General features: G+C 51.1%; 1 protein-coding gene across 23 annotated transcripts in view; it reads right to left on the bottom strand.

The window, feature by feature from the left end:
- The window catches only part of TNS3 (tensin 3), a 220,368-nt gene that overhangs the window by 73,351 nt on the left and 121,029 nt on the right, over positions 1 to 25,988 (bottom strand). For all 23 annotated transcript variants that reach the window (XM_081536801.1, XM_081536800.1, XM_081536793.1 and 20 more), the window contains 3 exons: positions 15,553 to 15,682; positions 15,151 to 15,216; positions 14,107 to 14,211 (listed from right to left, as the gene is read on the bottom strand). In XM_081536801.1, the coding sequence (XP_081392927.1) occupies positions 14,107 to 14,211; positions 15,151 to 15,216; positions 15,553 to 15,682 (301 nt within the window). The remainder of the gene's footprint in view (positions 1 to 14,106; positions 14,212 to 15,150; positions 15,217 to 15,552; positions 15,683 to 25,988) is intronic.

The following is a 25,988-nucleotide window of genomic DNA, read 5'->3' as shown; positions in this document are numbered from 1 at the left end:
TCTGCCCCTTGCATCCTTTCATATATTTAAATGACATGTTGTAATTTTGTGCTTCCAGCTCATGGAGATTTTGAAGGAACTTAATCCTCATTCTGCAAATGGAGACCCCAATCTCCAGACTGGGATGTGAGCTGCCCAGGACCCCAGCGTTTCTGCTGCAGATGCAGGGCAAGAAAGAGCCTCTACCTGTCCAAGTGCAGATCAACCATTCTCTGTGCCCCGTCCCTTCCCGCTGTCCCCACCCCATTGAACAGAACCCAGAGCCCCTTCCAAAAGTGGCCTGTGAGTTATCTGGTAATGTTTTCCCTGCAGCCAGGGCCTGGTTAAAAATCAAACGTAACTACAGCTCCGATTGCTCCCACTGAAAGACACACCAGGGAGGTTCTCATCTGGAAAAAAAAAAAACCAGAAGGAAGAAAAAAGCCAGAGGACATTCTCTGCCTCATTAAAGGGCAGAGGCTGTAGGACAGACTTGCCACTCCACTCCTGTTACCCTGTGACAATTCCCTGACCACTCCCACTTGACTTTTGAGCGGGGGCTATCTCACAAGGAGGGAAAGAGACACCCCCAAAATATTTCAAAAGTAAGCAAAGAAAATGAAGAAGATGGGAAGAAAAATGAAAACATTCCTTCCCATCCTGGCTGAACACAGATTAACCAATGCTCACCTGTGCTCACAGGTATGTGAAGAATTGGCCCAAGGGAAGGCAACATCTCAACTTCACCTCCATTCAAGCACAAACCACTTGGCCCCCAAAAAGGTGTAGAACTGATCTATACTAAGTTCAACTGTCCCCTAGCCCTGCTTCCAACAAAAAAATCGATTTGAAACAAAAGAGCAAACCTGATAGATTCACTAAGCTAGCTGAAATCTTTCTTTCTTTCAAATACTGAATCTATGAATCTTATGTTTTACTTTTGTGAAAGGTTTGCTTTAAAAAGTAACTTTTCATTTCAAAAGCATTAACAGTATCTTCCCTGCAAGTCTTCACTGGAGAAAAACAGAAAACTCCTCTCCAAGAAATGTCCATGAGAGTTTACTAAGCACTGGCCGTGGCTGCTAGTTAGTTGTTAATGGAGACTGAAATGGAATACTCAGCAAAGTGCTGATGATGTGCTGGGACGAACCAGCCTGGGGAATACGGAGAGGGACAAGAGATGGAGGGCGTCAGGCACATCTCACGGCATCAGATGGGTCAGCAGAGGCAGAAAGAAAGAGCAAGACTGCAGGGAGGGATGGTCCCAGGAGGGGCTGCTCTCAGATGTGGCTACATCCAGGTGAGCTTACAAAGAATCGTTATTTTTTCTCATCAGAGGAGGGCAGAACATAGGAAACAGCCTTCTCCTGCAATAGGGCTGACATTCCAAAGACAGAGGCTCTTTTTAAGAATCTCTTGTGTGCCAGGATGGGCTTTCCAGGTGGCCCTAGTGGTAAAGAACCCTCTATAAGATGAGAAAACAGAAACTCAGAGAGGTTACGCTAATATTTAATATAATAAAAGGCTACTGGAATTATCTGGAATTCAAATCTACCTCTGCTTCACTCCCAAATCCATGCTTTCTGTTTTTTTAAAAACACTGGAATTCTAAACCTGACCAACCAATTTAATGTGAAATTAACAATTCAATTTTGGAAAGGAATTTGCCTAAATATTTTCTTTTCAATTCCCTCTCTCCCTCTCTCTTGCACACACACACTCCTTAGAAACTACTTAATCACTCTGCTTTCCTCCCTAACTCCTGAAATGGTTCGTTGTCGGGACAGGAGCCTGTGTTCTGAGGCTGCTGGGTTGATGATGGCAGTGTTATGTCTGTTTCCTAGGCTGCAGTAGTGGGAGCTCATGGCAGGCTGTGCATTTCTGTCTTTAAAATTAAGGAACTGTTCCCGGGTGGACCACTCAGTTCCCGCCCACCGCACCCACCACGCCCACCGCACCCACCACGCCCACCGCGCCCACAGCCACTTGGGAGCCCTGATAAAGGAAAGGCTCCCCACCCACCCTGACTCACCAGGAGACAGGCTGTGTCTCTGGGCACAGCCTGCTGACCACTGTCAGTCACCATTACTTCCTGTGGCAGCCCCACATGAACCACCTCCAGCTTGCTCTAAACGACTCTCTACTTGAGGCCACTCACCTAAACCAATTCACTCTATCAAAAAGTCCCAATACCAGAACCTATACATCCCCATGGAAGTCTTACAACCACAGTTATCCCTGGAAAAGTGTCTGAGAAGAAAGAAAGAAATGATGCCATTGTCTGCATCCACATCCAAGGCACTGAGAGAGCAAGCAGACTCCAAAGACTTCAGCTGACCTCCCGGGAAGAGATCCGGGCGGGAAATGGGCTCAGGGAGGGCAGGCTGCTGCAAAGGGCCATCAGGGATGAGTGGGGCGACAGAACTGTTCTTACTGTGGCTGTGATGGGAGTTTCAGGGCAGGAAGTGAAACTCCTAGAACCGGGCAGTAAAGAGAGTGAACTTTACTGTATGTAAATTATACCTCAACGATTCAAAAGATCATGAATTAAAGACAGAAGTGAGGCTCACAGTGCAATGGGCCCCCCGCTGTGTCCACCTTTCCCCTTCTCCACTCCCTTCCTCATCTCCCCTTCTGACTCCATGCCCCACCTTTCCACCCCCCCACTCCTTGAATTCCTCCACCTTCTCCCTCTCTTCCAAGATCTTCCTTCCTCTTCCTAGACTCAATGAGTTAGTGGAGAGTTCTCTTGTCTTCAGTATAGCTGTCAGGGTCCCTCTGTGCCCCGCCCCCCACAGCCCCCGCCTTGTGACATACAGCTTGTTTTAACTTTTTCACTGGAGCGATTTATGTGCACATCCTCAGTCCCCCTCTAGACTTTCTGGCATAATCCACCTGGGTGTGAATCCTAATTAAAACTCCTGCCCACAGCTGTGTGATGCTGGGTGGGTTACTCAACCTCTCTGAGCTCCACTGCCCTTATTGGAGAAGTTGGCCGGCAACGGGGTGCTTGATGGGGTTTGCCCAGGATCATCGTGGTGACTCAGACCAACACAAAGGGAAGAGCACAGGTAGGCGCTGAGTGGACACTGTCTCTGCAAGTCGTCACATTTGTCCTCCAGCCCAGAGCCCAAGGAATAAGAGTGTCTCATGGGGTCCCAAAAAGGAGTATTCTTAACTCAGCCTAACTGACCTCACACTTCAGAATTCTGTTGAAGAACTGCTTTTTAATAGAGATCTAAAGTAAAACATGGAATTTTAAAAAATACTACTTAAAGATTCTATAAGTCACCTCGTGTGGGGCACAGTAGGGCCCTCCAGCTGCCTGAGCAGCCTGCCTCCAGCTCTCACCAGCTGTACAATGCTGCTCAAGCCACCTAATCCATTCTGCTTCTCAGTCTCCTCTGGGACCAATAACCACAAGGACAAAAGCAGTTAGCAGTAAGCTAGCTGAGTGACGCCAAGGGCCTCTGCATTGTCTGGGTGGATTCATCACAAACTCGCCTCTGCTGATTCCGGGCAGTTGTGGGGGCCTCATCCCATTTCACAGGGCTCAGCAGCAGGATGAGCAACACTTTGGCAGATCTTTCAAAGCATACCCTTCCTCACCTCTGTACCTCTCAGGCCCCTCACCCACTGGTTAGAGACCATCTCTCCCAAACCTGCTGCATCAGCTCTGACTGACCAGTGTGGGAACCTGTGATAAACTGCCCAGCTTTAAATTCTGAGGACGGGCCCTGGAGCATTGGCCCAGCACTGCAAGACATCCAGAAGCAAGCGAGCATCTCAGTGCCTGCTTGTGGGGTGCAGGCAGAGGGGGCACCGGGGCTCCAGTGTCTGAGGCGTGGGGAGGACTGCCAGGGAGCAGGGCCCCTGGAAGGGGGATGGGCCCAGAGCAGGAGGTCGGGATGAATGGGGTCAGCGACCCTCAACGTCCTCTGGCCAGGAAGGGAGCTGTTGGAGGCTCTGGGAATGTCCCAGGGACGCCTCCTCTCTCGGGGGCCTGTGGGTGCCGCAGGACTTTCAGGATCAGGAGAAACACCCAGGCTTGGCTGGTGTCCCTCCCAGGAAGGTCCCTGTCATCTCACCGAGTCACTCACGCTGAGATCTCTCTTTTTCCACTTAGACATTTATAACTGCAGCATTTATAACCTCTCAGGAAACACAGCACGCTTTTATTTTACTGCAGTAGGGTTCCACCTCTGGGGTAATTAAAGGCTCCCTTGCGTGTATATTGAACTAGTTCCTATTCCAAAAATATCGAGAGCTAAGAAAGGATGGCCACACTGGGATCTCTGAGAATTCGACCTTTAGCCCACAACAGCACAGATGGGTGACTGGGCTGTCCCAGGTGAGATGAAATGCGCCTTTCTCCCCTAAACAAAAAACAGATGATGCTATGAGCAGCTCAGAACCCCAGGGTTGTGAAAGCCTGGCTCTCCTCAGGCTGAGTTCCAGAAATAACTCCATGTAGCACGGAGCTTCTCCAGATATGCCATCTCACACCTTGAGAGCAAACGCCTGTCCGAACCCCCAAACCCAATACTGTCCCCTTGAATGCAGGCGGGGAGGTGCCTAAAGTAGGAAGGAGGCACCTGGCCTGCCAAGGGGGGCGGGAGGAAATCGCTCCCTTGGGAGCCAAGTCAGGCACTCTGTAAATGTTTTCTAAAACTGAGGCAGGCTATAAATTCTTGGAAAAAAATAGTGAGAGCGGGGGGAGCGGGGTGTTCCAGCCAGAGAGGCACATGGCTCATGGGAAGGGACGTGCCAACAGCAGGGCCCATGTCTGGGACGCTGGAGCCACATGGATTCCAAGCGCTCCTGGCAGTCCTCTGGGCGAGGCCCGGAATGCGGCGATAACGGAGGCCAGGCTTCAAAGTGGGGCTGTGGCAGGCGTGTCCCAGCCACGGTGACCGTGCCCCAGACAGCAGGCACAAACAACACCAGCAGGACACTCTCATGGGGGCCCCCTCTCCTGTCCAACCAACACCCCAGCTAGGACCATCCCATCGAGGGCACTTATCTTGGCACCTGATTCCCTCCCAGGCACTCGTCACTGTGGAAACACACCTGAGCCCTAGCTGGCCAAGGAAACAGGAGGCCCTGTGGCCCACTCAGAAGTCACCTGAGCCAGCCAGCCACAGAGCAGACCATGAGCTTCTGCACATAAACTTCACTTCAAACCATCGCTGACCCTCCAAAGGCAGAAGCACCTAAGACTCCTCTCACCTGCAAATAAACAGTCTTCTGCCTGGCCTTCCTTCTTGCCAGGTTAAAGCTGCTGTTCTGCTCATCACTTACCACCGGACACCCTCTCCCCTAGCAGAAGCCATACACACACACAAACACACACTCTCCCTGCTTACCTTGCTTTCAAACAGCCCTGTAGCTTGTTCAGCCCACAACTGCTGGACCCCTGAAGGAAGCCTTCAACACCAGAACATAGCATCCCGGGGTGGGGGTGTGTCTCCCCTGCCAGGGACCCAGCCTTGCTCTCCAGGCAGTACAGAAGGTAGAAGATCTTGTTAGCTAAGAAAGGGACTTTGGTTCCACCAAAAAAGGCCAGTGCAATGTAAACACGTGGGTGGGGCTTCCTGCGATCAGGTTTAATGAAATTTGAACCCTGGAGGCTGAGGAGGCGGGGAAAAGGCTTCTACTTGAGAGCCACCCAGCTAGACCTGTATTCACTCCCAAGACTTTTCAGCTGACAAACTGACGGGTGGAGCCAGCACCAACCTGCTTTGGTTTACAAACCAGTTTCAGCATCATTTGTGTTCTTCAGCTACAAAGTCTTCACTTGTGAAGTCTCCATGTCCTGGGGCTGTGTCTCTCAAGCTCGACATGGCCAAGTTCACTGTCAGTGTCAAATGAACATGGCCCATCTTTCAATGTTTACTTGCACACCCAGACTTCCACGTTCTGCCCTGCAGCACCTCTGCACCTCAGGCCTCTTTGCATGCAATTTAGGTGGGCTTCAGCCAACAGTTTACCCCTCTGCTTTGACTGCTTGTTGGTCAAAGCACAGTTACATGCTCTGAGCTTTAAATGAATGTAACACACCAGAGCAAACAAGCAAAGTTGTTTGGACGCCTTCAGGTTTCCACAGCACAACTGGAACCCTCACAAATGTCACCACCCAATCAGCCTGAGATGGAATATAGTTACCACGTCACAGACACAGATTTCTCCAACAAACCCCCAAATGACCATCAAGGCACAGGTTATGTCTGTGCTCAGGAGAAAACATCTGTTTTACTGTGGGACATAAAGCGCTTCTTGTGCAAGGAGATCTACTCAGTTTGGTGCTCAGTAAGGGTACTGACCAACCCCCATTCCTATCGAGGGAACTGACAAGACTGTGCTCACTCTGCAAATAACACTGTCACTGCAATCAAGAAAGCAACTAAGCTGAAAGAAAGTGAAAGTTGCTCAGTCATGTCCAACTCTTTGTGACCCCATGGACTATACAGCCCATGGAATTCTCCAGGCCAGAATACTGGAGTGGGTAGCTGGTCCCTTCTCCAGGGGACCTTCCCAACCCAGGGACTGAACACAGGTCTTCCACATTACAGGCGAATTCTTTACCAGCTGAGCCATCAGGGAAGCCCAAGAATACTGGAGTGGGTAGCCTATCCCTTCTCCAGCAGATCTTCCCAACCCAGGAATTGAACCAGGGTCTCCTACATTGAGAAGGCAATGGCACCCCACTCCAGTACTCTTGCCTGGGAAACCCCATGGATAGAGGAGCCTGGTAGGCTACAGCCCATGGGGTCGCGAAGAGTCAAACACGAGTGAGCGACTTCACTTTCACTTTTCACTTTCATGCACTGGAGAAGGAAATGGCAACCCACTCCAATATTCTTGCCTGGAGAATCCCAGGGATGAAGGAGCCTGGGGGGCTGCAGTTTATGGGGTCGCACAGAGTCGGACACGACTAAAGCGACTTAGCAGCTCCTACATTGCAGGTGGATTTCTTCACCAGCTGAGCTACCAGGGAAGCCAAGCAAGCAACTAACTGATCACCTAATACTTTTCTTCCAAGAATTCACATCAAAAGAAAAGAAATTAGAAACAGAAATCTGAAAGATCTGGTTTGAGGACTGAGACCAATGGGCCCTGCCATGTTATAGCCAAGGCCATGCCCAGAGGGGGTCCCAGTCTTCTACAGGTCAGAGTCTTAAAATCAGACCTTTGCAACCCAAAGCTGACAACTGCATGAAAAACTAACAGAATAAGGTACCAACAAAGAGGAAAACAAATCTGTACACTGGCCAGTGCTCTCTTTTCTCCATTTCTAACACAAAGAGCCCGCATGACTAGTTGTGTGTCAAAAGGAGGCTGGCCTTTCATGAGGCTCATTTTTCCACTGTGTGGAGTGCAGGGTGGGTTTTCCTCATGTTGGCAGCAGCTTCACAAAGGAGCTGCGACAGCCTTCATGAAGGCACAGCAACTGGCAGCAGCGAGGGCTTCAGATCCTGGCAGTCGTGCTGTTGCCGGCCTCTAATACTCGCGCCCCAAACGCTGTCATATTCCCCCCGCTCCTACCTGTGGGTTTCAATCACACAGAGCCCATTCAGGCTGTTCCTGTCAACTTCTCCTGAAACAACGTGGTCTTGTGAGGCTCTGCTGATGTGTGGCCAAAAGGCAGTTCTGCAGCTCAGTGTTTTGACAGGCTTCAGAACTTTCCACTGTACCGAGATGGAATTTTGTGCATAAGGTTACATAGCTAACACAGGAAAGACTTGATGGGTTCCCTGAATATTCCTGGGAGTAGTTGGCAAAGTGGGAAAGGAGAACTGCAGAAGGCTCATTGTGATTCCAATGTGAGACCCATAAAGACAGAAGAAATAACCAGAAAAGGAAAACCAACTAGGACTAAAAGAAGTGGAAATTTCACAAAGTAGTAGAAAAGATGGGCAATAAAAGAACAGCCTAAGGCCAAAACATGTGTACAAGAAGGTTCATTGCAGCATTAACCACAAGAGGCAAAAGGTGGAAAAAACCCAAATGCTCACCTGCTGATGAATGGATCAGCACACTGAGATCTAGTCACACTCTGGAACATTATTTGGCCATAAAAAAAGGAGTGATGTACCAAAACTGCATGAACCCTCAAATCATCACGCAGCGTGAAAGACGCCTGTCATGAAAAGCCACACACTGCAGGATTCCACTTGCATGAAATGTCCAGATGAGGGAAATTCATAGAGAAGGAAGATGGGTGGTCACCTGGGGCTGGGAGAGGGAGGGCTGGGGAGTGACTGCCAGGGGGCTTCATTTGGAGCTGACAGAAATGTTCTTTAGTTAGAAAGTGGTAACAGTTGCCTGGCCAGACCTGGCCCCAGGACTGTGGAGGAACAGCAGCCCACCACGAGGCTGGGAGAGGTACCTCTGCCCTCACCCCACAGCAGGCCATCTTCACCTCCATCCAAATATCCTTTCCCTCTAGAAGACCATGCTTTCCCTCCAGCCCCTCCTGAGGTGCCTGCTTGGACTCCCAGAGCTACAGGACATACAATCTGACCCCAGAACACTCCTCATTGATACAATTCACAGAATTGCCAAGAGAGCATCACAGTAAATGACAGAGACCACCCCCCCTTTTTTTATAAAGAATAGGCACATGATAACTGTCTCTAAAGAGACAAAGGATGTTTCCAGTTGCCCCTTTTTACAAAACACTTCCCTTTTCCTTTAATTCATGGGGAACTTTTCTCTCCAGTTTGCAGCATTTTCCAAAGGTATGTGTGATAAAGTCACAAACAAGGGATCTGAAACCTCCCCTCCCCTCCTACATTTGTTGAGTCTGAAGAGATGGGAGGCAGGGTGATAGCGCAACCACATCAGGCAAGAGGTGGAAGGAGGAGGGGGATGCGTGTGTGGGCTGCTGAGGAGGGTACCCACGAGCATGTGCATCCCAGGCCTCTCCTCCTCGGGCTTTTGGTTCCGGTTGTTAATATGAAGCTTGTTCTTTCCTGAATTGGTGATGTTGCCAAAGTGTCGGAGCCCTGACTTGGCAGAAAGGCACCTGCAGGCTCTGCAGGGAATACTGCAACCCTGCCTGTTATTGAGAAAGTTCTCTGCATGGAGGGCACAGAAGGAAATTCACCAGGTTTGATCTGAGCTTAATCCACACAGCCAATGCGCAAGTGTCCAGGCTGGGAGGGAGGTGGGAGGCATGACAGATGCAATTCGGTAAAAGTGAGTCTGTGAGATCTTTCAAAGAAGGGAACAGGAACAAACTATTTGCCATGCCATATTTACACACTCTCTGAGCTCACACTCGTGTAGAAGTTGTATGACTTGGGGTCTTAGGGAGACCAGGGGGTCAGGCCCACTTTTAATTTCATCTTTCAGAGAACCCACTGGCAGTCAGAACTCAGGTGCTGGTCCCCAAGGCAGAATGCCAGTGACCAAGTCCAGAGATGTGCACTCCAGAGCTGGGATGCAGGGCACGGGCAGGCCTCCCAGGGAGCTGCTGCTAAAGCAGATGCAGCATCAGAGGGCAGAAGCACTGCCGACACTGGTTATAAAGGACAGGAGGAAAGTGAGAGCTGGATAAACATGCCCTTCGCCGAAGCTGAGGGCATGTCCACAGCCACCTGCCTTTCATACCCATACCCCAGAGCACAGGACACGCTCACTCCCAGGGTGGGTCCCACAGCTTGAGGGATGTGGGCAGGTTAGGAGTCAAGGACCCCAGTGAAATCAAGCCAACTCTCAATGCTTCTGTTCACTTGCCGTCCTGGGATAATGCTACTTAAGGCCTCCAGCCATTGCTGGCAGGCTATGTGTGTGTGTATTAGTCATTCAGTCATGTCTGACTCTTTGTGACCCCATGGACTATGGCTCACTAGGCTCCTCTGTCCATGGAATTCTCCAGGCAAGAATACTGGAGTGAGTGGGTTGCCATTCCCTTCTCCACCCTCTCAGGTAGGAAGGCTAGGGGTCCCCAAGAGGAGGAAATAAACTGCAAGCAGGTCACGGCTTGCAGCTGCAACGTTTCACTGGGAGGCTGACATGGGCTAATTCATGCAAACTCATCCAGATGACATGAATTTCAAGTCAATTTCTCTGACACCACTGAGATGGCAGCTCAGGGCCAGTTATGACTCATTAACAGCCTCCAACATCGCACTCACTCTTCTGACAGGATCCAACCCACTTCAAAAAGTTAACACTCAAAGGACTTTATGGTTCCCGGCACAAAAGGTAAGACTCTTGTATTTCACATTAGATGAAGCCATTGCTCTCCATCCCAATCATGAAATCCCTTATCAAGACAGGATTAACTCCAGGTCACGGGTTCACACCTGGAAGGGGACCTGCAAGGCCAGGGAGCTGGAGGCTGAAAATCAAGAGAGCACACAAGGGTACTTCCTGAGATCTGAGCAAAGTGCCATTGGCATTTGACAGCTGGGCTGTATTAAAGCAGTTACTCTGCTCTGAATCGTCAAAGCAGGCAATGTGAAGGAAAGTTTCACAGGATGCAGGATCTAAAGGAATTCTTCTCAGTCTGGGTACAGAAAGTGGAAGCATTCAGTGAGTGGCTACAGTGGCCAGACACTGATGACGCAGCTGCTATGTTCTGGAAGCTCAGCCAGCAGCATTCCCATTCTGCCAGGGAGGAGCCTGACCTTGGACAGAGAGCAGAGCCAGGACATAAGGTCTAATCTGCTGGATTCCAGTGGACCCTCTTTTGGATAAGTCACCAAAGCGTGCTTTGCTTTTCCAAATCACAACAGCTGACAACAGTTTCTGGGGAGAAATGCTTTCAAATACATTTTCAAAGTGTGCATGCATGCTAAGTCACTTCATTCGTGTCTGACTCTTTGTGACGCTATGGACTGTCGCCCACCAGTCTCCTCTTTCCATGGAATTCTCCAGGCAAGAATACCGGAGTGGGTTGCCATGTCCTCCTCCACTAGATCTTCCTGACCCAGGGATGGAATTCACATCTCTTGTGTCTCTGCCTGGATAATCCCAGGGACAGGGGAGCCTGGTGGGCTGCCATCTCTGGGGTTGCACAGAGTCGGACACGACTGAAGTGAAGCAACAGCAGCAGCAGCAGTGTCTCCTGCATTGGCAGGCGGGTTCTTTACCACTAGCGCCACCAAATGGCAACACCTAAATATCATAGCTTGATCCAGAACTGGTAACTGCACACACCTGTGGCCAGTTCTTCCGGACCCAACTTGTCCTCACCAGCAGCCCGACTGCCAGTGGCTCAGTAGAGCGTCCTGCATGGGACAGTAACAGGACTGGGTCTTATTGTGAAAGTGATAAGAAATCAGAGGCCCCCTTTCTGCAGCCCGCCCCCGTGGAGCTCTGGGGCATCTGTGGTTGCCTGGGAGGCCAAGCCTGATTGGCCAATGTTTATTGGGCAGTAAACTGAAGTATCATGGAGAAGGAAATGGCAACCCACTCCAGTATTCTTGCCTGGAAAAGTCCATGGACAGAGCAGCCTGGTGGGCTGCAGTCCACGGGGTTACATGACTGAGCACGCGTGCATGAGGGTGGAGGGAAATGGGTTGGTAGCAATAAACTGGTAGAACTAAAAAAAAAAAAAAAAAAAACTGAAGTATCAGAGCCCTAACCTGGGGGACAGCAGCCCCTGTCTATGCAACCTTGAATCCATGAGCTTTACCTGTGGCCAGAAAAGCACTCATTGGTTAAAACCAGGAATAGAGGAAAGGAGGGGCACAGCAAGGCTTCATGCCCAACCATGGGCTGTGCTGCAGGCCTCACCCTGGTCCAGGGACCAGTAGGTCTTCAGTTGGGAGGATGAGGTTTGCACCAAATAGCACTGGGGTCAAACAGGCCCAGACTTGTGTCCCACTTCCACAGTCTCCATCCTGCATGATCTTGAACACACAACTCACTCAGCTTCACCTGTGACCACCAACAGTGCACAGGCCCAGAAGGCTACCAGGATCCCTCACCAAAGTCCAGCTTTTGATTTCTCTTGGGTACTGCCCCCTTTATCTCTCAAATGGGTCACAGGGTCTTATGTGGATCAAATAAAATAGCACGTGAGACGCTCTGGTAGGCTGCCCCACTGTCCGCCCCCACCCACCATTTCTCTCCTTGAGACAGCGAGAGTCCCATGAAATACTGATGAGGCAGTGGGAGCCCCAGATCCCCTCTGGGCCACAGAGCTGGGAGCAGAGAACTGAGTCTCCATGATGAAGACAGGACATCTGGAATCAAGTGTCTACACGTGAACGAGTTCACGGCTGGTGAAGGAGGCACAACACTTTGCTCAGATATAACAGGGGGTCAAGGTCCTTGATTGAAGGTCACTGCGGAGGGTCCACTCCAGGACAGCAGAGATAAATACAGTATAGGTCTGTGTGTGTGTGTGTGTGTGTGTTTTAACCAGTAGGGACTAGAAATGGAAGTGCACATAGAAGGGAGGGCCAAAAGACATCATTTTCTAGCCAAAACCATAGGCTGCCAAACCTTTCTTAACCCCGGAGAGTTTTGCCCTGGGGGAAGCATGGCTGAGACTGCTTCCCGCCAGCCAACGTCCCCCGCCTTCACGGGGGGGCCAGTGGTGCCCTCCTCCAGGAACCCAAGCCAGGGACTGAGGCTCCAAGTGAGAGCTAAGGGCACTGGGATTGAGGAATGAGTTCACCAATGCAGGTTAACCCCACAGAGCCTGGAAAGCTGGAGAGATGGAGGGAACCTCAGGAAGGGTAATGTTTCCACTTGAGGGAAACCACATGTTTTGTGGAAGGTGGCTGTGCAAGAGTCTGCAGGGCCTTGGCAGCAGCGGCCATCCACACAGCACCTACGACAGTGAGAACTCAGAACCCTCCGTGAGCTCCACTGGGAGCAAATGCAACTGATGAGGGGTCAGATAGGGGTAGGAAATTAAGAGGTACAAGCCATTATGTATAAAATAAATGTGCCACGAGGATATATTGCACAGCATAGGGAATATGGCCAATATTCTATTATAACTATAAAGGGAGTATAATCTTTAAAAATTGTGAATCACGATGTTGTATATCTGTAACTTGTATAATATTGTAAATCAACTATACCTCAATTATGGGGAAAAAAAAAAGTAGATTTGCAAGGTCTAAAAACAACATCAAAAGCAACTGGGACTCTCTGATGGAATGCAGTGTGGTGAATGAACCGGGCATGGGAATGGCGCGTCAAGGTGTGTACAGAGGCTTGACGCACACAACACTTAGAAACCGTGCCTGAAACACAGGAGTGATGAGGGCTTCACCTCTAGACAGCAGGATGGTCTATATCACAGAAATACTGACATGACCCCAGACTCTCCAAGTGGACAAGCTGAGGAGCCTCAGGCCCGCCCTGAGTGGACCACAGACATCCCCGGCCAGCCCCTGCAATCCCAGCGATGCACAAAGATAGGCGCACGTGGAGTTACTGCCACAACACTTGCTTTTGGCTATTTAATGTCTGGACGGAACTAATTGGACAAAATTGTTTTGACTTTCTCTCCCAGATCATGTCCGTTCACAATTTGGTGCTTGAAAAAGATGAAAGGCCAGTGTTCTCCAGCGCCTGGAAGAAGTCTGATCCCTCCTCTTTGAAACTGACCTCCAGAGGCTTCTTTCTATAAACCTGGCAGGTGCCACCCTTCATTCCTTTTCTCTTTCATGATACTTGTGACTCAAACTGCATATCCCGTGGCAAACAGAGAATATGTTTGGGAGAGACAGACTCACAAAAACAGAAATTAAATGACACAGCCATACAACCTGGACACCAGTGTAATAAGCAAACAGAAATAAAACCCACATACCTATTGCCCACGGGGCTCCCCAATAGTAGGAAGGCTGCCGGTGCTCAGACACCAGGCATTCCCCTTCCGCAATCAGGAGGGGAAGGGAGAGACAGACATACAGCTTCAGGTGAGGAAGCTTCTAGATGACAACTTCACTAACTGACCATCACTATGCAGCTTTGTCAAAGCTCAACCCAATTCACCAAGCCTGATTCTCACAAGTGCCCTCAGGCTCACGATGGTGTGGCCTCTTGACAGCCTCCAAGCAGGCTGCAAGGAGATTTTCGATCTAAAGGTGAACAGGCTGCTTGTTCTGGGTTCTATTCTCCAGGAGTTGATAGCAAGGTAACAAGACTCACCTTCACCGTCTGCACTCAGGTTCTTGTATGAGTCCCAGCGGATTAGCGGGTCTGCTGTGTTGAAGTCCACAATCACCCTGTGGTCGTTCTGCAAATGTTCACATCCTGCAGGGTGGTGGAAGGGACAGGGGTGGACAAAGGGTGTTAGTCCCAGTCAAGCCGGCACCTGCCAGCAATGCAGAGAGGAGCCTCTGGATCTGAGTGCCAGCCTACCGTCCAGATCCACACCCTCTCCCACAAGCCTCCTAGTAATCTGAAATTGGAACTGAACAACAGTGCAAACCACTTGGCAGGAAGGAAAGGCGAACACTGGTCCTCTGTCTGCCAGGTGGGAGGCTCTGTGCTCTGGATGCATTTCTGCACAAGGGGATCACCTGGATGGCTCTGCAGGTCAAGGACCCAGCAGAACCCTGAGGAGCAGCCTCAGGGCTGGTGGACGGGAGGGGTGGGTTTGAGCTCTTGCCTTTCTGAGGCTTCTAGAAGGATTCTTACCCCACAGCCTTGCATTTCATGCCTCAATCTATGGCACCTGGCACAGAAATAGGGTGCTTCTTTTCCACAGCTATTAAAAACTGAATTAAAACTTTCACAAATATGAATCTCGGTGATGGAAATGAGCCATTTGTATTCACAGTAAAGAGACTGCTTTCTCTTTCAATGTATTTTTAGAATAAAGGAGTCTATTTTGCACACAAATATTTGCAGTCTTTCTACTATATTTCTAGTTCTCTTTAAAAATATGTGGTTGTTTCTTGAGGGAAGAAGTAAACAGGGCATCAAGTCATGGTCCCAATCCTGAAGTTCTGGGCCCTTCTTTGGGCAAGTCACACCATCTCTGGGGTCTTTTTGACCTACCTCGGCCCTACTGTCTCTAGGCTAACACCTTCCCACTGTATAATATTCTATTTTTACTGTATTATAAATATTTCCAATTATGTGCAAAGGTGGGAGGTTCTATAGAGACTCCAGCATACACATCACCCAACAAGGTTAGCATCTTGCTGCCCCCTCCACCCCCCTGCCAGCATTCTGCATTCTACCCACCTTGAATCTTCTCAGGAGTGGCTGAGAAGACTAACTCAATCTTCCCATTATCAGGAAAACGGTCATCTAAAAAAGAAATCCTATTTCAACAAATTTGGAGACAAGACAATAATTGAATTTTGTTCTTATACTCCTACCAGGGTAACAACACTCTCAAATCTCCAACAGCACACCAATGACAGAGAAAATATTAGTACTTTTACTGTTTCTCTCGAATTTTTTTCTTTGTTGGAACAATCATCAGTCTTTTGTGAGACTGGTAATAGTTTTGCCAATATGCTGGTTTATGGTGTGGGGGGCGGGCAGTAGTGAACAATGAAAGGAACACACAAGACTCCCGGGGGCCGCCCACTGAGGGCCCATTCTCCCTGCACTCAGTCTGGACTTGGGGAGGGACCTCACCTTTGCTGGCGTTGTCCAAATCCTCCTTCGCAAACACAAGTCTGTAGCCCTGAACAGCCCCGGTGTGAAACTGCAGGCGGAAAATGACGTCGCGGGTGGCCGAGCGGTACTTCTTGTGGTAGCACTTCACCTGGGATAAAAAGGGGTGTGTTTTACAGGGAGCCCCACCTGTGAGGATGGCTCCTGTGGGAGTGCACAGGCCCCCAGCGGGTCCCAACCTGGGAGACCGCCTGCAAACATCACTGCTTTGGTCCTCCTACAGGACACTGGTGCAGTTCCAATAGCACAGGAATCTCACGGTCCCTAGCCTCCAACAGACCACATCTCCACTTTGGAAGACATCTGAAGAATGAAATTCCACAGCCTCTTTTTCCTAATTTCATCTAAACACTCCACATTTTACCTTAAAGCCTTTCTGCTCTCGTGAAAGAAGCAGGCAGTCATTACTTTCTGTACTCTGCTCAATACTTAAGTTTTGTGCTATAATTGAGAGAGAGAGATGGCAAGAAGGGAGAAGGAAGGGAAAGGGAAAAGGCCTTGGAATGTAAATTCCACAGCTGGGCTGTCAAGATGTCCTGAATGACAATTTGAGACCAGTCTCCAGAATCACCATAGACGTGACTTGGATTCAGGCTGTGGCTCCAAGGCCCTAGGTCTCTGGGAGCAGCTCAGGCCTCTGGGGTGACGGTGCCAATACGAAGGGTAAAAGCATCCCTTCCGGGCACTTGGCAGGGAAGGGTGGGTGGAGGAGGGGCCCTGGCACCATTTCTCACCTTTCCATGGGGGCCCCCCTGCCTGAGGGGTCTGGGGGTAGGGCTGCCCACGAGGAGGGCGGAAGGCCATGGCAGAGTGGTATACTGCAGGAGAGAGGGCTCTTCCTCTCTCCTAAGTAGGGCAGAGGCTCCTTTCCAGGGTCCCCAGGGGTTCAAACCCAGAAGCAGGCTGGATTCTGCCCTCAGACACTCAGAGTGGAGGAGGCCACACCCTGCCCTGCGCATGCCCAGGAGAAAGGGAGGCTGGATGTGCAGGGATCTCACAGGCAGCCATGCTCACAAAAGACTCAGGTTGGAAAAAGATAGGCTTCAGATATCTTGTGCCAGGTCAATGAGAAGCAGTCCCAGCAAGTATGGTCCAGACCAATGATTCGGAAGATGCTGTAGGTGACCATTCTGTGTGTATGTTCAGTCACTCACTCATGTCTAACTCTTTGCAACCCCATGGATTGCAGCACGCCAGGGTTCCCTCTCCTTCACTATTTCCCGGAGTTTGCTCAAACTCATGTCCACTGAATCAATGATGCCATCCAACCATCTCATCCTCTGTCCTCCCCTTCTCCTCTTGCCTTCAATCTTTTCCAGCATCATAGTCTTTAACAGTGAGTGGGCTCTTCGCATCAGGTGGCCAAAGTATTGGAGCTTCAGCTTCAGCATCAGTCCTTCCAATGAACATTCAGGGTTGATCTCCTTTAGGATTATCTGGTTTGATCTCCTTGTTGTCCAAGGGACTCTCAAGAGTGTTTTCCAGCACTACAGTTCAAAGGCATCAATTCTTCAGCACTCAGCCTTCTTTATGGTTCAACTTTCACATCCATATATCACTACTGGAAAAACCATAGCTTTGACTATACAAACTTTTGTTGGCAAAGTGATGTCTCTCCTTTTTAATATGCTGTCTAGGTTTGCCATTGCTTTTCTTCCAAGGAACAAGTGTCTTTTAATTTCATGGCTGCAGTCACCATCTGCAGAGATTCTGAAGCCCAAGAAAATAAAGGCTGTCACTGTTTCCACTGTTTCCCCATCTATTTGCCATGAAGTGATAGGACTGGGCCTTCAGTAACCAGAGAACCATCACTCGAGAGAAAAAATAAAGACCCAAGGAGCTTCAGCCCCTTAGGGCAAACCCCAAGGTCGTTTATCTCTCTACTATCTATGAGGAAACAGTCTGATAAATAAAAGAAGAAATGTACACAGACCATCAGGGGAGCGATTCATGTTGACAAACACAAGCCCCGCATTCACTATGAGGGAGGCGCCAGGCGGCCTGTGCACACGCGGCTGGTAGGAATCCAGACTCAGGCCTGGCCTCCAGGCCCCTGTATAGGGCTGGCATCTGGAACCAGCCCACGAGAACTCCAGAAATGTGACAACCTCCATTTACTCTCCAACAGCAATTGTATCTCCGGTCGCAAATCCTCGCTCATTTCATCCAGGGTCTCTGGCTCCTCAGCAGGGTCCAACCAAAGGCTGTGCCCCCAGCCTTCCTTCCCGAGATGCTGTTTGCATCCTCACCCTTCCAAGGCCTCTGTACCACACTGACCGCTCAGCAGAGGCTCCGCAGCATACTGACCACTGAGCCGAGGCCCCCATCCCACACATGCTGCAGCAAGACGCCCATGGAGAGGACATGCCCCCACGCACCTATCTCTGCTGGATGATGGACCCACCCTCTCTGTTTGCCTTTCTCCACTGCTACCCTGGAAGTGAGAGGCAAAGGGGGAGAAGACTTGGAGAAAAGGCAAGAGAGTTTCAGGCACATGCCAGTCTGACTCTGAAGTCTTTACCATTCCTGAGGGGAACCAAGGCTATAAAATAACAAGGCCGCCCTCCAGAAGCTGACAGCCCCTGAGGGAGGTGGCCCCAGGCCAGCCCACAGGGTCACGCCTCACAGAGCCAGTAGCTCCCCTTCCCCAATTTAGCACCAGGTTCTGTGGGCAGGTAGAGCCCCTGGTGGACACAGGGCATCACAGGTGCTGGGTAAAGCACCACCTAAGGGCAGGGGAGGATGCCCCTCAAGCACAGCTCCCTTTGGGGGAACTTTTCTCCTGCTCTGAGTTAAACGAGTTCATCCTGCAGCCAGCTCCTGATGTACACAGCTCATCCCAAACAGAAGCCCTCAGGCCTGCCCCCACCTTTCCTAGAACCCAAGGTGCTCCACGGTCTCCTCTCCTCTGGTCTCACCATTGCTCATCACAGCAGCTACACACACACACACACACACACACACATACACACACACACAGAGGGTGACTCATCAGACACAAATCCCACCACACACACACACACACACACACACACACACACACACACACACACACGGTGACTCATCAGACAAGAATCCAAGCCCAGTCCAGGCACCAGGAGAGGGGAGGCAGAGGTCACCACGTGCCCTGGAGCAGGGGAGGAACACCAGATGGGTTCACCCTCCCCTCCCCGACCCTGGCTGCCAGCTCTCAATCATCCTGGGGCATAGACACCTTCCCAGGCCCTGCATGACTCTAGTGTCTAAAGACTAGTTTTTCACAGGACAAGGGTTCAGGGTGGAAGGAACAGGGTATACCATTGCCACAGAGCACCCACCTTCTGCACACATGTGCCCTGCCTGAGGGGCTTCCGGGGACCCCTGACAAGCGGCACTGGCAGAGACCTGAGCCCTCCCCACAGTCTTACTGTTTCACCATATTCTCCTCCCACTGCTCGCGGTGGTACTCGCCACCCACTCCAGTCCTCCTGGCCACCTCAGGGATGGCCCCAGCTATCTCCTGAAGGCACAGAAAACCACAGGCGTCTCCCTCGCATTGGGACCTACTGCTCCGACCAGAGAGGAGATGGACCCACCTTCACCCACTGGAGCCCCACCTCTGGCACCTCCTGCAGAGTTGGTAATGATTCATCATCCGAGTCAATGAATGTTAGTAGTGTCGGTGACAGGAGACCAGAATCACGCTCTTAACACTCCATGGAATGAATCAGCAGCATTTTGCTTGACAGAAGTGCCCCAAATGCTCCTTTTAAGGTACCAAGTATCGGTAGCATTTTATAAAGATTAGAGTGATGAAGGTTGTAATACCCTCTTCATCCCTTCAGCATTAGCAGTTTTATTTACCTATGTCTCCCCAGCGAGTTTCTAAGAACACATCAATCCCCTGCCTCCAGATTTTAGAATATCTGCACTAGAAACAATTTCACTCCACTTTGCTGGTGGGCCTGGTGGCTGCCTACACAGGCATCAAGGAACACGTGTCCTCAAAGAAGGAGCCACTACCACACACCCTTAAAGGTTTAGCAAGCCTAGTGGCCACCTTCCTACGTCACAGCACCTGCATCATCCAGGGCCAACACTAACCATGATTTCACTTGGAGGTGAAAACGATTTCAGAGTGTGGCGAGACTGTAACTCACTCTCTAAACCACTAGGAGGGCAGCAGTAGAGCTGTGAATGAAAAAATACAAGTAGATCTACTGAGGGCTTCCCGGGTGGCTCAGCAGTAAAAAATCTGCCTGCAATGGAGGAGACATAGGAGACACGGGTTCAATCCCTCAGTGAGGAAGATCCTCTGGAGGAGGGCATGTCAACCCACTCCAGTATTCTTGCCTGGAGAATCCTATGGACAGAAGAGCCAAGCGGGCTATAGTCCATGGGGTCGCAAAGATTCTGACAATTGAAATAACCAAGCACGCACACACAGATCCACTGGGCTGAGATACAGAATGGATCGGGCCAGACCCTGGTCTAGGAGACTCACGGTAGTGGGAGAAGGATGCATGCACAGCAAGTCACAGGGCAATATAGCATGAGATATCCCGTAACGATGCCCAACAGGAGCAGATCCACAGGGGCTGCAGATGTATTCGTTTTCCCTCTTCTTACTTAAGTGCCCTTAGCAAGAAACAATAAACTAAGGTGTTGTTTGTTTGTGACAGCTCCTTGAGAAGGGTCCCCTCTGTTTAGAAGTCAGGTCGCTGGAGCCAGGCAACGGAGCCCCACAGCCATGAGGACAAAATGTAAGTGGTCTGGGGTTTGCATAAGCAGGGGCAGCAAGACGGGGCATGTGGATTGGAAAGTGTTTACAAGCCCATTGGGGCCCTGGACCATGGCCAGTTCTTGATGGGGCTGCAGCCCACACGAATTCCTTAGCGAGGTTACGTAACGACATGGCTGTGCTCGAAAACGCTCTGCCCTCCCACTTGACAGAAGTGTGTTTACTGAATACCTGAGGCTCTGCCCTTTAGGAGATGGCGTCCGAACCTCAGTACAAGCACACTGCAAAGATGGGCAGGTCAGGTGTGCAATGGGAGGGTGTGTGGGGACAGGCCGGCTGTGTTTAGGTGAAGCCAGACGATGCGTGGGTGTCACCCTGGCCTCAGCAGTAACAGCCACCTCAACAGCCCCCAAGTCAAAGGAATGACAGATGGAGCCCACTCCACTTTCCCCCACAGTGTTCCCAACCCAGGGAGATCACAAGGTCTTACTTCCTGTAAACTTGACCCCTGTAACTTTTGCTAGCCCATCTCAATAGAGAATCAATCCCTCATGAGGAAAGAGGCAAGTTTATCTGTGCACAGGGCTGACAGTCACCAAAATCAAGAAGGGGAAAAAAAAGCAAAAGACAACATGCTGTCTCAAAGGATGGTGACCAACGTGTCACCTTGGGACACCTTCCCTGGGAGCTCCCCTTCCACCTTCCGGAGCAGAGGCAGGCTCTGCAGACGCCAGACAGCCCAGCCGAACCCGCTGCGGCTGTGGGTGGGAAACCCATAAAAGCATTCTCTGCAATGCAGGATTCGGTCCAACTCACGATGGTTGCCAAATTCTTGATGAGAATGAAAATGCCTACATACTTGAACTTTAACACAGAAAGGCCCTGACACATTCTCCACGTCCTCGTTTCTCCCCTGAAGGCAGGCCCATGAATGCGCAGGGGTGCACACCAAGCGATAACTCACTACAACTGCAGGACAGGGCAAACTGAAATGAGAGGGTCTCCCACAGTTGGGCTGAGACTGGGTACTTCTCCCGCCTCAGAGACTCAGGAAACCAGAGCTGACCTGCACAGTAGGAGGGGAGATGGCTCCCCGATCCCCAGATGCTCAGCCAACACCATGGAATGTTCTGCCACCATGTGCTTCCCTGTGCCGAGTCCTGAGGTCATTTTCAGGTTGAACCAACAGTCCTGGGATTTGGGAGGGCAGCGTGTACAGATCACACAATACAGTGTGTCCCCCAGAGATTATGTTCTGAGTGTGGGGATACCTGGGGCTGGTCCTCCAGGCCGGCCAGTGCTGTCAGCACCCCTTGAGAGTCTCTCCTCCTCAGACACATGGAAATCACCTCTTCCACCCATGAGCCTTCAATTCCTGCCTCTATGTATGTGTGAACATACCAAATTCTCCCAGCATGAGAGTGATCACCAGCGCATCTCACTCAACGTTCACAACCATCATGTTACCTGGTTCAGGAAATATGCTATGGGGAATGAATGAGGGGATGAATGAACACTGGTAACAAGTCATAGCCAAGGGTGCTGGGTAACCCACGGTACCTGACTCCACTATTAACCTTATTCAGTTCAGTTCAGTCACTCAGTCATGTCTGACTCTTTGCGACCCCATAGACTGCAGCATGCCAGGCTTCCCTGTCCATCACCAACTCCTGGAGCTTGCTCAAACTCATGTCCATCGAGTCGGTGATGCCATCCAACCATCTCATCCTCTGTCGTCCCCTTCTCCTCCTGCCTTCAATCTTTCCCAGCATTAGGGTCTTTTCCAAGGAGTCAGTTCTTCGGATCAGGTGGCCAAAGCATTGGAGTTTCAGCTTCAGCATCAGTCCTGCCAAAGAATATTCAGGACTGATTTTCTTTAGGATGGACTGGTTGGATCTCCTTGCAGTCTGAGGGACTCTCAAGAGTCTTTTCCAACACCACAGTTCAAAAGCATCAATTCTTCGGCACTCAGCTTTCTTTATAGTCCAACTCTCACATCCATACATGACTACTACTAGAAAAACCATAGCTCTGACTAGACAGACCTTTGACTAGACGGTTTATTCTAGAATGGGTTTACTCAATGGACACAGAATTCTCTGACTGCAAGATTCATCTGTTGAATTCTTAAAGGTGGTGAGGGTAGTCAGGTTATACAGGTGAACTCTAATCCAATTGGACTGGGGTCCTTTTAAGAAGAGACCAGGACCCAGACACATGCAAAGGGAAAACGACATGAGGGCCTGGGGAGAAGAGAGCCATCTACACGCCAAGGAGAAAGACTTCTGGAGAAATCAGTGCTGCGGACACCTCGATCTCTGACTTTCAGCCTCCAGCACTGTGAGGGAATTACTGTCTGATGTTTAAGCCCCCAGTCTGTGGCACTTTGTCATGACAGCCCTAGGAAACTAATACAAGAGGCTAGAGCCACTTTGAGGCTTCATAGAGATCAACAACTAATCTAAACCTCCTGGGTAATCATTTCTACAAATAAAGCAAGGAAAAATTACCCCGTGGGATGGAAAATTACCCACTTCCAGCTGTAACCCGTATCACCCTTCCCCCGTCTGATAATGCTGCAAAAAAATAAGTGCAGAGTGTACAAAAATGAACTGTAAACACAGGAAGTATAAATCAAATAATAATTCAATCCAAAAATACTCCATGTTAAGAATGGACAGAGGTGCAGGAAGGGGCTGGTTTTATCAAGTTAAGCATTTCCTGCCACGAGATCTGGGAGATCCTATTTGCCCCCATTGCCAATGGAAACAAAAATTCATGGAAAGGGTGCCTTCAGGGCAGGAAACATTCCCCTCAAGAGACCCCCAGGCAACAGAACACCTGAATGCCAGACCTCTCAGCTTTCTGCAGCATCACTCATCCAGCCAGGCTGTCCCCTTCACAAAAGAAGCAGCCTTCAGGGCATGCTAGGGTATGAACTTGCCCAAGGACTCCCACCTTTGGGGCAGGCTCTAGGCAATAAGGTGGGGACAATGGCACCCTGGGCTCACAGCAAGGGTGAGCTGCCACCCCTGAGAAGTACAATGACTGGCTCCAGAGAGGCTGGGACAAGTCAACCACCCACCTCAAGGGCTCGGCATCCATCTATGAAAGATCATCAAATGTGGCCTAAGGGAGGCATAGCCATGTGTCCAATGTGGATGACATGAGTGGGCGGCATCAGCAAGACCCACAGAAAAGGGCCATGGGGCCGTGTGCAGAACAAGACAGATAATCCAGCAACTCTGGGGCTAAGTGATTGAGGGAGCAGTAAACCAACGGGCTCCTAGGCCACATACAGGAGTCTGGACACTCTCTTCCCACTGTGGGGAGGATGCTGGGCCCAGGCAGTGGAACACCGTGCTCGGACAGGGTCACACTGTGAGGCGCGGGGCTCAGGAACACAAGCAGTCCTGGGATTTAGGACATATCCGGGTAAAGGAGCTGCATGACTGATGAGATGGGGGCAAGGAGATGCCAAGATGAAGCTCCCATTCGGGGTCTGGGGAACAGTGGGGGATGGTCCTAGGAAGCACAGAATGGATTCCAGGGGGCTGGACCCAAAACAGAAGCAAGTAAGAGGCTGCCTGGACCCCTCGGAGCAGATGCTCCTGCCAGGAGGAGCAGCACTTGGGAAAGGGGGGCCGCCCAGAGGACAGCAGACCTGCCAGGAGCCGGGGACCACCTGGAGAGGAGGGGCTGCAGGCAGAGCTGACGGAAGAGGAGGCCCCATGAAGAGCAAGCACCCACGTGATGGCAAACACCAGGGAGATGGCCACTGGTGGGGGCGGTGAGGGAGGGAGGAGAGCAGAAGGCAGGGGCTGCTGAACATGACCTGTCCTTTCCTAAAACCCAGACCAGAAAGCGGGCGGCAGAGGCAGGGTGCTCACAGGGAGCGAGAAGTCTGACCCGGTGGAGAGGCGCCAGTTCTTCCTCCCCAGCTCCTCTGAGCAGGGTGTGGCCCACGTGCTCTGAGGACCATGCCAGCCTTCTTGCCATTCCTCCCACTCGGGCCTCTGCTGCACCCACCTGTTCTCCCATGACTGGTGTGTGGGGGGGTTCCCCTCCCCTTGAGGACACTGTGTGCAGGCCATGAGCTCCCGTCACTGTAAGAGGAAGGCTCCAGTCTGACGGCTCTTAACTGACCATGCCCGGCCACACCAGTGTCCACCCGACATCCCCACCCAGGCTTCGCTTGGGTCCAGAGGTCTCAGGCAGGTGCTCCCAAACCCTCGCTGGCCCAACACCTTCACCTGCTGCTGGTGCTTCAGAAGGCCCCACTGGGCACTGAGCAGACTCATCAGTGTGCACTGGAAATGAAACTTCTTAAGAAGGGCCTAATAATCACACTTTCGGACTTCTTGCAAAGAGGTAGCAAAGGCACAGGGAAGGGCAAGTCGGTAAGTTCCCGTAGCCACTGGATGGAAGCCACTTACCAATGTACCTGAAAAGAGCCATGGGCCAAGCACACACAGCAACAGGCACCTTTCATGTGGCCATGTGCATGCCCCAGGCACCATCTTTCATCTGAAGACAATGCAGGAGACAGCATCCCAAATTCAAAGGCGGGAGCCTTCCTGCTGCGGCTTCAACAAGTGTGCCGCGTGCCCAGGGATGGCTCCTGGCACCATACCCGCGCCAGCTCATGGGAACCAAGTCCAAGCAAGTCTGCCACCACCTCCTTCACCCATCTGCTCCCCTCTCCCGCCCTGCTCATTCCCAGACCTGCCTCCCAGTTATCAAGAGCCAAACCACAACCCCCCACCCAGGTCCCCTCCGAAAGACCCCACCCGCCTGCTCAGACTGCATTCCAGCACGTGATGTTTTCTCAGACACCTTGCTCTGGGGTGGCGGGCTGGCTGCAGTGCCCCCATTGCCCTAGGACAGCAGGGAGACTCGTGGGGGTGAGGTCTGCTGGGGGAGGGGGTCTTCCAGGAGTGCAGGTGGTAGCCTCACCAGCGGGGTCTTGATTATACTAATGTAGCCTTCACACTCTGCCAGCTGCCCCAGTTCAATCTCATCCCTATGAAGCCCAGTTACAGGCCTCAGGCTGCAGAAGGGGGTGCAAGCTTGGATAAGGACCCGTCTGAGGCCACCCAGCCCCATTAAGCTGAAGATCTGGTGGGAGCCCAGGCAGGGGACTCAAGGCCCATCCTCTGCTTGATGCCCTTGGGCCTTATCGATCTGCTGTTGGTCATATAGAGCTGCAGGGCTTCCTTCCTTCCACTGGAGACCAGGCACGTTCTCTTCCCATCCTTGCTACTCCTCTAAGTCAAGAGTCCTAGAAGGCTTACCCTTAAAAGATGATTCAGTGCATTTTCAGGACACACAAAAGAGCACTGGCTTCAACCTCCCAAGACAACTAACTTCCACAAGGGTATCCTCAAGGCCTGGGGACTGCTGCACCCCCAAGCCAGGGCCTCACACCCAACTCCGCGGGCACTTCCACCTGAACATCCCAGTCGGCCAGCTTCAGCCATCAGGACCCACTCTGCAGTGCTACTGGATCCCCCTCCTGATAGCCATTCACCCAATCAGGCTCCTCCCAGGCAAAGATGTCCCTCTGTCCCGCCTTTCCCTCCTGTGCTAGGGCCCAACTCGGAAAGCTCAGAACACTCAAAAAAGGATCACTGGACAAATAAATTGATGGTGCAAAAGGAAGGAGGGAGGCAAGAGA

This window comes from Giraffa tippelskirchi, chromosome 10, assembly GCF_054371585.1.
Source record: "Giraffa tippelskirchi isolate mGirTip1 chromosome 10, T2T-mGirTip1v1.2.pri, whole genome shotgun sequence".
Classification (NCBI taxonomy): domain Eukaryota; kingdom Metazoa; phylum Chordata; class Mammalia; order Artiodactyla; family Giraffidae; genus Giraffa; species Giraffa tippelskirchi.
The sequence above is the reverse complement of the archived record's forward strand: the minus strand, read 5'-3'. Positions and strand labels throughout refer to the sequence as shown.